This window comes from Aureococcus anophagefferens (assembly GCF_000186865.1).
Source record: "Aureococcus anophagefferens unplaced genomic scaffold AURANscaffold_7, whole genome shotgun sequence".
Lineage (NCBI taxonomy): Eukaryota > Pelagophyceae > Pelagomonadales > Pelagomonadaceae > Aureococcus > Aureococcus anophagefferens.
The window spans coordinates 523,647-537,776 of record NW_008705567.1 but is presented as its reverse complement, the minus strand read 5'-3'; the positions used below and the strand labels follow the sequence as shown (position 1 = coordinate 537,776).

The following is a 14,130-nucleotide window of genomic DNA, read 5'->3' as shown; positions in this document are numbered from 1 at the left end:
CGAGAGCCCGCGCGCCGGCGACGGCCCGCCGCTGGCCCTGGCGCCGGCGCCGCTGCCCCAGTTCGTCGGCGACGCGCGGACGTTCCAGACGCTCTTCGCGCTGCCGCTCGCCGGCGGCGGCGCGACGCTCGCCGTGCACCGCGCGGGCTCGACGCTCGTCGTCGACGGCGCGGACGCGGGCGCGGCGGCGGCGGCGCTCGACGCGCGCGAGGAGCCGTCGTCGCGGCGGCGCCGCGTCCGCGAGGCGCTGAGCCGCGCGGCGCGCCTCGAGGACGGCGGCTTCCGCGACGCCCTGCGCGCGGAGGACGCCGGCGTCGAGGAGGCCAAGGCCGAGCCGCCGCGGCTCCTCGACGCCGCGGCCGCGGCGTTCGAGCCGGGCGGCGCGTCGCCGTCGACGCGCGCGGCGCTGCGCGCCATCGTCGCCGCGGCCGCGGACTCGCAGAAGTCGCTGGGCGCGCGGCGCTCCGAGGAGGCGGCCCGCGCCGTCGAGGCCCTCGCGGACGCCGCGCTGTGCCCCGCGTACGGCGACGAGGCCGCGGCGCCCGCGGGCCTCCTCGCCGCGCGGCCCTGGCCCGACTACGCGCGCGTGCGCCGATGGCGCGTCGGGGCCGCCGACGTGCTCTCGGGCAGCGACGCGCTCGTGGACCGCCGCTTCGACGCGGACACGGCCGTGCGCCTGATCCGCGCGGAGGACGTCGGCGAGCGCGGCTCGCGGCGGCGGGCCGTGCTCGACGGCTGGCTCGAGAACGTCATCGCCGGCGTGCCCAAGCTCGCCCTCTGCCTCGAGCGCTTCGGGGTCGTCGTCGGCGCCAAGGTGCTCGACACCGCGGAGATCCCCAAGGCCTTCGCGGACGCCGACGGCGGCGACCACGCGCTCTTCGACGCCAAGTCCGTCGAGGTCCACGCCGCGGCCGTGCTGCGCTTCCTCGCGGACCACTGCGACCGCGACGGCGCGACGTACGTGTTGGCGAAGGACGCGTCCGACGAGCGGCTGCGGCTCTACGACTTGGACGCGCTCGCCGGGGCGGGGAAATTCCCAACTTCAAAGGCTCCGATCTCGGCCGCTTTCCACTCGTTTCGGCTGCTTTTTGGACGAGCGATCATCTCTCGGAACGGTCTCGAAGCGTGGATGCTTTTGCCGGAACGCGCGCGCTCGGAGCACTCACGTTGAAGCGACGTCGAATCTCTCTTGTCCCGCCCAGGCGCTCGCGGACGCGAAGAAGAAGCAGTGGAAGTGGCTGCTGGCCACGCTCTCCGCGCGCTTCGCCCACCGCGTGCGCGCGCACCTGCGGCTCGGCGCCGACGGCGGCGCGGGGGGGGATCTGGACGCGGCGACGCGGTCGTCGCTCCTCGGCCGGCTCCGGGGTTTGGCGACGACGGCGCTGGACCTGCTCGCGGAGATCGAGGACAGCGAGGGCGAGCCCCACCTCGCCATGCGCGCGTCCCTCGAGGAGATGAAGGCCGCGTCGTTCCTCGACGGCGCGAAGAGCTGGCGGGGCTCGCAGCGGGCCGCGGACCACCCGTGGACCGCGCCCCGGGTCTTCGGCTCCGAGCCGGCCGGCGCCGGGGCGCCCGCGCCCTTCGAGGCGCTGCGCGCCTGCGCGAGCGCGGACCTCGAGAGCGCGCGGGACCGCTTCGAGGCCGCGCTCGCCTTCGCGCTGCGCCTGGCGTCGGAAAAAAAGTCCGAGTTCGGGAAAGCGGCGATCTCGCGGCGCGCTGTGTGGAATTCAAATATTCAACCCGAATTCAATGTGAGCGTATGCGACAGTTTCGACGCAAGCTCTTCGGCTGTGCTTCGAGAACTCGACGAGAGCAATCGATTCGTCCAAAAATCAGTCGAATCGACTTCGATTTGACCGAGATAGAGAGGTTTGAAGTTTTGCTGGACGCGTCCATTCCACTGGTTGATTTCCACACAGGCGGCGCGTCGAGGACCTGAGCGCCGCGGCCGTCGACTGCGCCGTCGCGCTGGCGGCGGCGCACCTCGAGCGCGTCCAGCCGTCGAACCTCATGCACGAGCTCCGGCGGGCCGCGACGGGCCTGCGCGGCGGCGGCGGCGGCGACGCCGCGGGCCGCGACGCGCGCGCCGCCGCGGTCTGGCACCTCGCCGCGGCCTTCGCGCGCGGCGTCGACAAGCGGCGCTTCGAGTGGAGCGAGCGGGGCGCCCACGCGCCGGACTGCGTCGCGCTGCTCAAGGACCTCGACGACGTCTTCCACCCGCGGCGCGCGTCCTCGCCCGAGACGTCGCCGGACGCGCGGCGGCGCGCGCCGACCTTCGAGGGCTCGGACCTCGGCGGCGCGGCGCCGGGCTGCTTCCACGCGCCGGACGCGCTCGCGCTCGCCGCGGGCCTCGCGGCCGCGGCCGCCGCGGACGCGGCGTTGGTCAAGCCGCGGTTTTCGCGCGACGCCGCGGACCTGCGGGCCGCGGCCAAGGCGCCGCCGCCGTCGCCGTCGGCCGCCGCGCCGCCGCTGCTGCACCTCGCCTGCTGCCGCGCGCTCGCGCTCGCGCGCGCGGCCGCGGCCGCGCGGCGCCTCGGCGGCGCCGAGCCGGCGGCCCTCGCGAAACGCCTCGGCGACGCGTGCAACGACGTGGGCGGCGCGGCGTCCAAGGCGGGCCACGAGGCGGGCGACGGCGCCCTCGGCGCCCGGGCGCGGGCCTGGCTCGCCGTCGCGAGGCCGCGGAGGCGTCCGTTCGCCTCAACGTCGCGGTGCACGAGAAGCGGCGCTTCGCGGCCGACGGCGACGAGCGGCACCTCGAGGCCGCGGCCTTCCACTGCGGCGGCGCCCTCGACGCCCTCGGCGACGCCGGCGGCGGCCTCCGGCGCGCGGCGTGCGCGGAACTCGCGGCGACGCGGCTCTTCTTGGGAACCGCGCGGCGGCGGCGCCTCTTCGCCGACGGCGGCGGCGAAAGAGGCGATACAGAAAAGCTGCGCCGGGACGAGGAAGCGGTGCTGGCGCCGCTCCGCGCGGCCGTCGCGGCGGCCGAGGACCTCGACCCCGCCGCGGCCGGGCCGCACCGGTACCAGCTCGGGTCGTTCCTCGCGGCGCGCGCGGCCTCCGCGGCGGCGCCCAAGGGCCGGCCCGACGAGGCCCTCGCGCACCTGGCGGCGGCGATTTCGCGCTTCGACCGCGAGCGGCGGACCGCGCCGGTGTCCCGGGCGCGCGACGCGGCGCGCGGCCGCGCGCTCGCGGCGCTCGACGCGGCCGCGCTGCTCCGGAGCGCCGCGTTCCCGGACCCGGCGTCGAAGCTGCGGGCGTTGCGGGAGCTCCTCGGCGCCGAGGACGCGCTCGACGACGCCGACGCGCCGGACCTCGCCGCGCGCGTCCGCGGCGCGCTGCCGCCGGCCGCGCGGGACCTCGTCGCCGCGGTCTCCCGCGGCGGCGGCGACGACCTCGCCGCGGCCGCGCGCGCGCGGTGCAAGGCCGCGTACCTCGCGCTCATGAAGGGCGACGCGGCGGCCGCGCGGCGGGAGCTCGCGCCGCTCTGGGACGCGGGCTAAGGAGGACTTTGCTAGCACGGCTCCCTAAAATTGCGCAGGATCTGCCTGTCGAGGAATCGCCCGCCCCCGGGCCGCCAGAGGAAGTCCACGACGAGGCCCGCCGCGTCGAGCGGGAAGGACCGGGCCGCGCACTTGCAGACGAGTCCGGCGTGCACGCGGCGCCGCGCGATCGCGTACTCCGCGACCCCCCCGGCGGCCTCGATCGAGGACACGCGCGCATCGAATTTGGCGATCCTGAGCAGAAGAGCTTGCTCTTCTGTGTGCCAGAGTCGCTGTGTTCGAATCCATCGCGCTCGGGCGTGCCGTCGCAAATCTTCGGCGGTCATCCTGGCGCCGAAGCCGAGCATGCACTTGGCGACATCGCCGCGCCCGGCGATGAGCGCGAGGGCGAGGGCCGTCTCCCCGCCGTTGGTCAGCTCCTCGACGCGGGCGCCGGCCCGAACGAGTCGCTCGATACAGAGCTCGAGATCGTCGAACTGCTGTCGGAGCATCGCGCAGTGCAGCGCGGTATACCCGGCGCGATTCCTCGCATGAACGTCGGCGCCGGCGGCCAGCAGGTGGTCGATGAAGCCTGGCGCACATGAGAATCTGTTCATCGCTGCGTAATGGAGCGCGCTATAGCCATATTTATCGAACGCTTCCGCGTCGGCCCCAGCATCTAAAAAGCTCCGCAGCGCCGTCGTCGAATCGCCGCGCGCTGCGTCGATGAGCGTTTCGACGACGGGTTCGATCATCGCCACCCCGACCGCGTCCTCGCCGATGTCCGCGTCCTCGTCCTCGTCCGATGCCTCGTCCGAAGCCTCGAGCACCGCCGCCAAATCGCGCGCCGCCGCCTCGCGGTATAGTCCATCCATAATCAAATGCTGCCGACGTTGTTTAAGTTGTTGTTAGGGAATCATCACTGCATCTTGGGGCGCCCCCCCGAACTTGGGCCGCCGGCCCTTGGCGGCGTCCTGCGGTCGCCGCTGGGGCTCTGCGTGCACTCCTAACACGTCGAACCGCGCCGACGCTTTGAGTGCGCTGAAATTCGTTGTGGAGCTCGCTATCCAGCCCAAAAAGCTCGCGGTGCGCCTCGAGGACAGCTCGTTGGCGAATACGATGCACGTCGCGCGTCGGCCCGTGTCGCAGGACCTCCCCTCAACGTCCATGATGATGGCGTCGACGCCGGCTGCCTCGCTGCAGGCGCCGAGGTCGCACGTGCCGCCGTAGGCTGCGTCGACCGGTTCGGCGCCGGGGCCCATGGGCTGCCCCGACATGTCTGCCAGGGCGAGCACGAGGTCTTCTCGCCCTTCCACGTCGACGACGCGTGCTCTACGCCCTCGGGGGCCAGACGGGTTCGCATCAAGGGCTCCGGCGAATCGGTGTTCCCGAGCGGCTCCGGCGCCGACTTGTACGACTGCTTCTACTTCGAGTCGTACTGGAGCTACCGCTACGCGTCGTTCCAGGCCTGCTACGGCTACGACACGGACTCCTACGGCTAGAGCAACGCCTACTGCTACTTGCCCGGGGCCTACTCGGCCACCTCGGGCGGCTACCCGCACGGGCCGCCCCGCGGCACCGCGGTCGACGCGGCCGCCATCGCCGCACGGTCTTCCACCGAAGTTGTAGCTCTCCAGCCGTTTCCCGACGCGCGAGGGCCCGGTAAGAAGCGTCTTCGTCGATGCGGCTCCTTCGAGGCGGCTCCTTCGAGGCGGCGTCGCAGATCGGCCACCACGACGCAGTGCAACATATGCCATTCGAAGTTCGACGATGGTTCTTAGGTCTTAGTTTCTTCTTCCGCGTCCGCGCGCGCCTTCGCGTCCGCGCGCGCCTTCGCGTCGCGCTTCAACGCGCGGACGAGATCTCGGATTCGGGTCTTCGTGAGATTGACGCGGTCGTACTCCTCCAAAAGCGGCCCGATCTCGTCCTTCCTGTAGGTCGACTTGACCTTGTACGCGGGCTCCTCCTCCTGCTTCGACTGGAGCCACTTCACGAGGAGGATCAGGCTCGCGACCGCGAGGTCGCCGGGCTCCTTCGCGCCTTCCCCGGAGAGCGCGTCGACGATGCCCGGGATCTTCTCCTCGCAGTCGATCACGAACTTCTCGTCCGCCTTCTTCTTGCGCTCGGCGGCGGCCGCCGCCGTGTTGGCCGCCTCGGCGTCCCTCCGTCGTTGGTCGGCGTCCTGGGCCTCGAGGGCCTTGTCGCCGGCGAGTCCTCGCGAAGTGTTCGGCGCCGCGTAGTTGCGACGCCTGGGCGCGGTCGCCTCGCGGACCCTGGCCGCCTCGCCGAGCGGCGCCGCCATGGTCTCCAGGACCAGTCGCTTGACGCAGATGGCCTCCGAATTGAACGTCGACGTCGCGACCGCGCCCATCATCGAGACGGTCTCGGTCTTCCGGAACAACGCGAAGGCCTCCTCCAAGTCCTCCTCCGACCAGCCCTTGCGGACCAGGAGCTGCTTCTTCTGGACCTCCAACCGCGCCGCGACGACCATCTTGGCGATCCGCTCCGCGTGCCGTGTCGCCTCCTTCTTCTCCTTCGTGGCCTCGAGCCTCGCCGCCGTCGCTCGAGCGGTCGTCTCGCGAGAGGTCCTCGCTGCTGCGAGCGCTTTCACGGCGGAGGCGTCGTACTGGTCGCCGATCTGGGACTGGAGCTCCGCGTCCGAGACTGGCCGATGGACGCCCGTCTCCGCGTGCGTGACCAACCAGTCCTTTTCCCGGCGGATCGCGTGCTCGACCTTGCCGCTGCTCTGGCGCTTCAGCTCCGCCACCTCTCCTTGGACCGCTGCTCCGAGCTGGGCTTGCGCTCGACGTAGCTGCCGCTCGCGCGCCTCGTCACCGGCGATGACGACGGCCTGCTCGTGCGGGGAGCCGCAGGCTTTGAAGGCCGCGGCGGCGGCCTGGCCCACGGGCACGAACCCCTTCTCGCCGTCGACGTCGCAGGCGCACAGGCGGCGGAACAGGTCCGTGACGAAGCGCTCCGCGGCCTCCGCGGGGCTCTCCTCGGGGCGGGTGATTTCGGCGAGCGCGGCGCTCTCCTCCGTGGTCAGCTCGTGGATCGACACGGCCGGGAAGCGCAGGTCCATCGCCGCGGCGCCGACCTCCGCGCAGCCCAGGAAGCGGTCCGTGTCCATGACGGCGTCGATGTCGCCGCGGGCGAGCTCCGCCGTGGTGCCCAACGACGCGGACGCCGCGGTCCAGTTCTTGCAGTGCCGGTTCCAGGGGCAGAGGCCGCAGTCCTCGAAGGCCTGCGTGATCTCGTTGTGGCCCTGATCGCGCAGGCGTTCCCGGAACTGCTTCTGGAGCTCCGCGTAGACGAGGAGGAAGATCTTGTTCCACACGCCCCGCGTGAACGGCACGTGCTGGTTCGCGGTCCGCCAACGGCGCGTCATGTCCGCCGTGACGCCCTTCTGCTTCTTGAACTGGCCGCCGTCGCAGGGCTGGGCCCAGATAGACGAGTGCGACGCGATGCAGAAGCAGGCGACGCCCCGGTCCATGAGCGTCTTCAGGCAGCCGGGGGCCCAGCGCGACACGTGGCCGTCGAAGAAGAGGAAGTAGCCGCGCCCGTCGTCCTTGACGTGGTTCAGGAAGTGCTCCACGTACAGCGGGAAGAGCTCCTTCGTCATCGAGCCGTTCTTCGAGACGTTGACGATCATGCCCGTCTGCGACTTGTACGTGCCGTCGACGTCCTTCTCGTAGATGTGCTCGCCGTCGGCGAGGGTAAGGACGGGGTTCTCGCTGTTGGGGGCGGAGTGGATGATCATGGGCGGCGGGAAGAGCGTGCCGTTGGCGCAGATCGTCGCCACGACGGTCACGTGGAACGGATCGTGATCTCCGAGGGTGATCTCAAACACGCGATGGAGCCCGCCGCGCTCGAGATCCTTCGAGGCGTAGACCTTGCTGCGCCGCTTGTTGGCGTCGTCGCCCGCCTCGTCGAAGTTAAAGATGCGCTCCTTGTGCATGTCGCGCAGGGTCGCCCAAGGCCAACGGGCGGGGTTCGCCTCGCGGAGCCGCTCGTAGAACTCCTCCCCTTGCCGGAACATCTCGTCGGCGATCTTCGGGTCCGCCGCCTTCGCCCGCTTCGGGTCGACGGCGCTGGCCTTCCGCGCGCCCCAGGTGTTGCCCGTGCGCTGCTTGAAGCCGGACATGAAGCCCTCGGACGCGACGAAGTCCTCGATGCCCATCTGCTGGGCCATGTCCGCGAGCATGTCTTTGACCATCTCGACGCCGAAGGGGAAGCCCGCCTTGCTCATGTGCTCGATGAAGGCCGCGACGACCTTCTCGTCGCCGTCGCCGAAGACCCGGCGCTCCTGCCACTCCTTGTTGCCGTTCGCCTTCAGCTGCATCTCGGCGATGGCGTTTTGGATCTTCCGGCGGGCAGAATTGGTCTGCGATGTGAAGATTCCTTCGGCGACGCGCAGCGCTACTTTGGCGTCGTCGTCGTGCGGCTTCGAGACGATGAGCTCCCGGGCCTTCGAGAGGCCCGCGCGGGCTTCGGCGAGGTCCAAGTCGTTCTCGAGCATCTGCTTGTAGGGCTCGCTGTAGCGCTCGACGTCCTGCTTCGAGATCTCCGCGGCCTCGCCGGACTTGATGGCCGGGCAGACCATGTTCACGGCCGCGGCCGCGGCGCGGTGGCCGTAGTTCTTCTCCAACACGTGCAGCGAGACGGCCTTCCGGAGCTCCGCGATCAGCTTCGGCTTACGCGGCCCGCGCGGGGGGCTCCGCGAGCGGTTCGGCACGGGCGAAGCGCTCCGAGACCGCTTGATCTTCGGCTGGTCCTTCGGCGCTGGAGAGACGCTCCGCGCGCGGCTCTTACGGGCCGGAGCCCGATTCGGCTGTAGGGCAGCGAAGTCGATGTCCGGGTTCGGCTCCGTCGCGGGCGGGCGCTGCGCTCGCGGCCGCTTTTCCGCGCCATCCGTAGCGACCCTGGAGCCCTCCTCGACCGGTCGTTTGTGCTGCGCGGTGCCCTCGCGGGCTGCCCCGCGCGTGTTCATCGCCGCCGCCCCAAGTCGCGGCGGTTTTCCGACCGCCCCAAGATGCAGTGATGATTCCCTAATGCTGCCCATTCAGAACCAGACTCGCGATGATGGCCTCGATCGCGATGGCAGCCCGCGCGCTGATCCTCGCCGTGGCCGTGGCCGGCAACTTACTCGAGCGCCCGTCGTCGCCGTTCCACGACGTCAGCGCAACTTGGCAGGAGACCCTCGACGCGGCCCTCGCGCGGACCGGGCCGCTCTCCGCCGGCGACGTGGAAAGATATTTTGTCGACGGCTTCCTCAAGGTCGAGGGCGTGCTCGACGGCGCCATGCTCGCGGAGCTCCGCGGCGACGTGGACGCGAAGCAAACCGAGTTCGCGCGGAGCCTGCTCGCCGAGGGCAGGCTCAACGGCACGATCGACGCGTGGGCGGCGATCCCATGGGACGAGAAGCTCCTGCGCATGCAGGACGCGTATCCCGACGCGTCCGCGCGAAGAACGGCAAGCTGACGCCCGCGTTCCAGCGGCTCTTCACGCACAACGGTGTCGTCGCCATCGCGAGGCAGCTCGGCGTGCCGGCGGACGCCGACGGGAAGCTCGCGATCCACCCCGCGTGGAACCTGCGCGGGAAGATGCCGTCCCACGACGAGACGGAGGTGCCGTGGCACCAGGACAACAGCTACTGGGAGCCGCGCCTCTGGAGCCAGCAGATCTTCACGGCCTGGGTGCCCCTCGTCGACGCGACGCCGGCGAACGGCTGCATGGAGTACATCCGCGGGTCGCACAAAAAGGGCCAGACCGTGACGCACACGTGCTGCCTCGGGAACACGTGGTACACCGAGACCTCGCTCGCGGACGTCGCGGCGCAGCTCGGCCTCCCCGACGCCGCGGACCGCGCGACGCTCGTGCCGGCCAGGGCCGGCGACGTGATCTTCTTCGGCCCGACGATGGTCCATCGTTCCATCAAGAATTCGGGCAGCACCATCCGCTGGAGCGCGGACCTGCGGTGGCACCAGGTCGGCGGGCCGGGCGCGCCGCCGCCGCCGGAGCGCGCCGGCGGCGACGAGCTCGACTTCTTCTACGGCCTCAAGAACTCGCTCGTCATCGCGGAGCCCGGGGCGACGGTGGCGCCCGGGTCGCCGGCCATGGACGCCTGGGCCTCCATCGACCGGAGCGAGGTCCAGGAGGCGGGGCTCAACACGAAGGCCGCGGCCATCGACCTCGACCCTATTGTCACGGGGCCATGGATGGACATCTGGAACATCACGCACCGCAACCGCCACGTGGACCGCTACGTCGCGTCCCTCCCGGCGGCGGTCCGCGCCGCCGTCGACGGCGCCCGCACGGACCTGTGAGGTTTTAATCCCCCCCCTTAAAAACTACAAGAAGCCTTCAATTAACACGTTAGAAGCGCGTTCGAACGAACTTCGTGACGATATGCTGCGCGCGGCCCTCCGCGTGTCGCCGGCGCTCGCGACCGCCGCGGCCGCCGTCCGCTGCGAGAAAAAAAAAGACTGGCGGCTTGTTTTTAGCGATGATTTTGACTACAACGGGCTGCCCGACAAGCGCAAGTGGTCCTTCCAGACGAACTGCAACAACTGGGTCCACGACCGGCGCCACAACGAGCGCCAGTGGTACACGGACGCGCGGCTGGAGAACGCGCGCGTGTGCGGCGGCACGCTGAAGATCACGGCGCGGCGCGAGGACTGGGCCGGCGGCGAGGTGACGTCCGCGCGGATCCGCACGCGGCACAAGTTGGGCGGCGACTTCCGGCCGCCGTGCCGCGTCGAGGTCAAGGCGAAGCTGCCCCCGGCGAAGCGCGGCCTCTGGCCGGCGATCTGGTGCATGTCTTCCGAGAGCCGCCACGGCCACTGGCCCAAGTCCGGGGAAATTGATATCATGGAGTCCGTCGGCTTCGAGGCCGGCGTCGTCCACTCCGTCGTCCACACGGAGGCCTACAACTGGCGCACCTGCAGAGCCAAGGACCGCAAGGGCTCCGTGGTTTTACACGACGCCCACGACGCCTTCCACGTCTACTGGGCCGAGTGGGACGACGCCGGGCTCGCGATCGGCGTCGACGACGCGGAGCCCCACTTCCGCTACGCCAACGAGCACGCGGGGCCGGCCCAGTGGCCCTTCGACGAGCCCTTTTATGTGATGCTCAACCTCGCCGTCGGCGGCAACTGGGGCGGCAAGCACGGCGTCGCCGACGACGCGCTCGACAACGCGGTCTTCGAGGTCGCGCACGTCCGCGTCTACCGGCGCTAAAGGGCAGGTTGGAAGCGGCGTGTTTGTTCGCGCGGGGTTAAAAATCTAGGCGGCGGCCTTCTTCGACGGCGACCGCGCGGCGGTGCCGTCCGCGTGGAAGTCGCGCGAACGCGGCGGCTTGACGGCGAAGGCGAGGTCGTGGCCGATGGCCTTGCTGTACTTGGCGATCTCCTTCCTGCCGATGGCGGCCTGGATGGCGCTGGGGACGTAGTCGCGGATGAGGTCGCCGAGGCTCAACCGCTTCGGGTCCGGCGCGAACGGCGACGGCGCCGGGGCGAGCGCCTGGGCGAGGTCGAAGTCGACGCGCGCGACGAGCTTGCCCTTGGCCACGAGGAGCGCGTGGAGCGCCGCGAAGTTCATGAGGAAGAGGTCCTTGTCGATCTCCGCGCGCCAGTCCGCCGCGGGCAGGAAGTCGAGCAGGTGGACCTGGGCAGGAAACGGGTGCGAAATTCCCAACTTCAAAGGCTCCTATCTCGGTCGTTTTCCACTCGTTTCGGCTGATTTTGGGACGAGCGATCATCTCTCGGAGCGCTCTCGAAGCGTGGGTGCTTTTTCTGGAACGCGCGCGCGCAGAACACTCATGTTGAAGCGAACTTGAATCACTCTTTTCCTGCCCTGAGGTGCACGAGCTGGTAGTTCAGCGCGGTCCACAAATCGTCGCCCGACAGCACGAGCCGCTTGTTGTCGATGACGCGGTGCAGCTCCACGGACGCCAGGGGCCCCTCGAAGGCCGCCAGCGCCGGGAGGAACGCGCCGCGGACGATTAGGCGTAATAAACTCGGGAACGCCTCCACCTGCGTGAACTCCCGCGCCGTGAGCAGGGCCTTGAGCTTGGGGATCTTCGACGCGTCGCAGGGGAAGTAGTTCGTGCCCACGCCGAGCACGGAGTGGAGCAGCAGCACGTTCGGCGACTCGCCCGGGAAGTGCGCGGCCGAGTACTCGAAGCAGAACTGCAAGTGGTCCATGAAGCTGCCGTCCGCGTGCTCCATGGCGAAGTCGCAGTCCTCGTTCATGAACTGGAGCAGCGGCGGCGCGTAGTCCGGCGCGCGGGGGATCTTCGCGAAGGCCTTGAAGATAGTTTGAGCAACGGCGTCGCGCCAGAACGGCTCGCGCGAGAGCTTCGACGTCAGGACCGCGCGCGCGAGGGGGCTCGACACGTTGCGGAAGATCGTCGGCGCCAGGGCGAAGTTGTTGTTCGTCACCAAAACCACCTCGCCGCCGTGGTCCCGGGCGCCGCGGTGCGCGACGCGGCACAAGCGCAACACGCTCAGCTCGACGCGCCGGGCGACTTCGGCCGTGGTTTTGGGCTCCAGTGCCTCCGCGGCGCTCGACCGCCGCCTCCGCGCGCGGGCGTAGAGCAGGGCGCCGACGCCGACGGCTGCGGCTGCGGCGGCGAGCCGGGATCTCGTCGAGGACATGTCTTCTCGCTCGAAGTCGTCGGCTCCGAGGGGCACCATTGTGCAAAAGCAGACCTCAATAAATTTTTGTCAACCTGCTCGGCCGCCAGGACCCCGCCTCGCGAACACGACCAGAAGGCACCCCGGCGCTGCTACGGGTGTCGTAAAACGCCGAGTTACGAGAAGAACGGTTGGCGCTTCTGGTCCTCGCGCAGGCGCATGAGCGCGGGGACGACGGTCGCGTCCGAGCCTTTGGAGACGCCGTTGTCGTCCACTTCGAAATCGAGTTCGAGTCTCACAAAACACTTGCCCAGGTCGTCCTCGTCGATCACATCATCCTCTGGATCCAGGATGCTCCTAACGTCTACGCCCGGCGGGGAGAAGCGCAGCTGAACGACCGGGTCGAACGGCAGCGAGCCGACGCCGTAGCGAAGATCGCATCCCGTCTGGAATTCGGCGGCCCGAGTCCACCGAGCCGGCTTCCAAAAATCTCGCCCGGGGAACGAGGCACGCGGGTGCCAGTTTTCGTGTATGTCTGTTCGGAACTCCACAGAAAGTTTGTCGAGAGTCAAGCAAGACGAACATTCGTTGAGCAGGATCGTCGGCGGCCCTTCGTCGTCCACGAAAAAGGACAACAAAACGTTTGCATACGTGGGATATGTGTTAGAATCCGCATTCTGCTCGACCTCCATTCTCCGGGCTCGCGCATCCGAAGCGGCGATCTCTCCAATCGCAGTGATTTGAAGCGGTGCCTTGATCTCGAAGTCGTAGGAGACGAACAGCCACTCTGGATCTTGCGGGACTCCATTGCAGGCGACGATTTTCCCATCGGCGTCGAGATCGCACTGTTCTTCGGCAGAAAACGCCCACTTTCCAGAGGCAGAGTAGACATCGAGCAAGAACGTGATAGACTTCGGCATCTCGACGCTGCGTCGAAACGCGTCTAGCGACGGCGTCGGGCGCACGCGCAGCTCCTGGTCGCGAAAGAGGCGCAGCGTTCTAAGAAAACCCGTTCGCCCCCGCGGTGTCACGCTAGTCGGCACACTTTGCAGGCTCGGGATCATCGACCGCGTCATGCATTCCCATAGAGCGGCACGATTGAGAACTGTCTGGCGCAGCGCCTTGTCGACTGCGCTCAGTAAGAAGATCACCTTGAAAGACGCACACACTTCGTTTGTATAACAGATGTGCCGCCCCAGCCAAACTCCCCACCTGACGTTGTCTTCCGCGTAGATATGATGGTTAAGTAGCGTGTCGAGCACGGCACGCGCGCGCGTCGACGACGTCCGACGGGGCTGTCGCGCGGTCGCTGCGTCCATCGCTGCGCACTCCGTCATCGCTGGCGCCCGACGCGCACCTCGTGTCGAGCGCGTCGTCCGAGGAGGACGCGCCGACGCCCTCGCCCCGCTCATGGGCTGCCTCCGCCAAACTCACGGCGAGCTCGAGGCCTTCACATTGACTGCAGCGTGCTGTGCACCCTGAGGCATGCGCGCGCCTTTATGACGCATACGGCTTACTCGTCGCCCCCGATGGCCAGGGCCCGCGGCGGCGCGCGCTCGAGCGCCGCGAAGCACCCCGCGAGCCCGTCGCGGCCGGCGAGCACGGCGCGGAGGATGTCGGCCTTGGGCGCCCCGCGCCAGGGGCACCGCGGGTCGGCCTCCCACCGGCTCTCGCGGATCGCCGCGCGGAGCTCGAGGAGGCGCGCCGCGTCGTCCGCGAGGTGCCGCGCCGACGGCGACAGCGCGCCGTGGTCCGCCTCGAAGGCGCCGGCGGCGCGGAGCGCGTCCTTGAGCGGGCCGAGGTCCACGGACGCGGGCCCCGCGCCGGCGACGAAGCCGCCCCGCGCCATCGCGGACCGCAGGCACTCGCGGAGCGCCCGCTCCGCGCACTCCGCGGCGACGAGCGCGAGCTCACCGGCCGTCTCCGCGAGCGCCGCGCGCGCGCCGTCGCCCCGCGCCTCGCCCTCGAAGGCCCGGCGCGCGGCGCCGACGGCCGCCGCCGCGGCCTCCGCGGAA

At 69.9% G+C, this 14,130-nt stretch overlaps 5 protein-coding genes across 5 annotated transcripts in view; 3 read left to right on the top strand and 2 right to left on the bottom strand.

The window, feature by feature from the left end:
- The window catches only part of AURANDRAFT_71441 (hypothetical protein), a gene marked incomplete at both ends in the record, with an annotated part of 6,125 nt that extends 2,610 nt beyond the window's left edge, over positions 1-3,515 (top strand). Inside the window, 4 exons of the mRNA XM_009038141.1 lie at positions 62-961; positions 1,203-1,681; positions 1,920-2,667; positions 2,760-3,515. Coding sequence (XP_009036389.1) covers positions 62-961; positions 1,203-1,681; positions 1,920-2,667; positions 2,760-3,500 — 2,868 coding nt within the window. The remainder of the gene's footprint in view (positions 1-61; positions 962-1,202; positions 1,682-1,919; positions 2,668-2,759) is intronic.
- Positions 3,516-5,256: 1,741 nt separating this feature from the next.
- Positions 5,257-7,695, bottom strand: AURANDRAFT_63433 (hypothetical protein; the record flags this gene model as incomplete). Its single annotated transcript, XM_009037806.1, has 1 exon — positions 5,257-7,695. The coding sequence occupies one exon, from the start codon at positions 7,693-7,695 to the stop codon at positions 5,257-5,259; it is 2,439 nt and encodes an 812-aa protein (XP_009036054.1).
- An 866-nt stretch (positions 7,696-8,561) lies between these two features.
- Positions 8,562-9,805, top strand: AURANDRAFT_63432 (hypothetical protein; the record flags this gene model as incomplete). Its single annotated transcript, XM_009038142.1, has 2 exons — positions 8,562-8,923; positions 9,013-9,805. The coding sequence occupies 2 exons, from the start codon at positions 8,562-8,564 to the stop codon at positions 9,803-9,805; spliced, it is 1,155 nt and encodes a 384-aa protein (XP_009036390.1).
- Positions 9,806-9,887: 82 nt separating this feature from the next.
- BGL4 (putative endo-beta-1,3-1,4 glucanase) lies at positions 9,888-10,718 on the top strand (the record flags this gene model as incomplete). Its single annotated transcript, XM_009038143.1, has 1 exon — positions 9,888-10,718. The coding sequence occupies one exon, from the start codon at positions 9,888-9,890 to the stop codon at positions 10,716-10,718; it is 831 nt and encodes a 276-aa protein (XP_009036391.1).
- Positions 10,719-10,763: 45 nt separating this feature from the next.
- On the bottom strand, positions 10,764-12,136 carry AURANDRAFT_63431 (hypothetical protein; the record flags this gene model as incomplete). The annotated part of the gene is made up of 2 exons (XM_009037805.1): positions 10,764-11,144; positions 11,345-12,136. The coding sequence occupies 2 exons, from the start codon at positions 12,134-12,136 to the stop codon at positions 10,764-10,766; spliced, it is 1,173 nt and encodes a 390-aa protein (XP_009036053.1).
- Between the last annotated feature and the right edge of the window lie 1,994 nt (positions 12,137-14,130).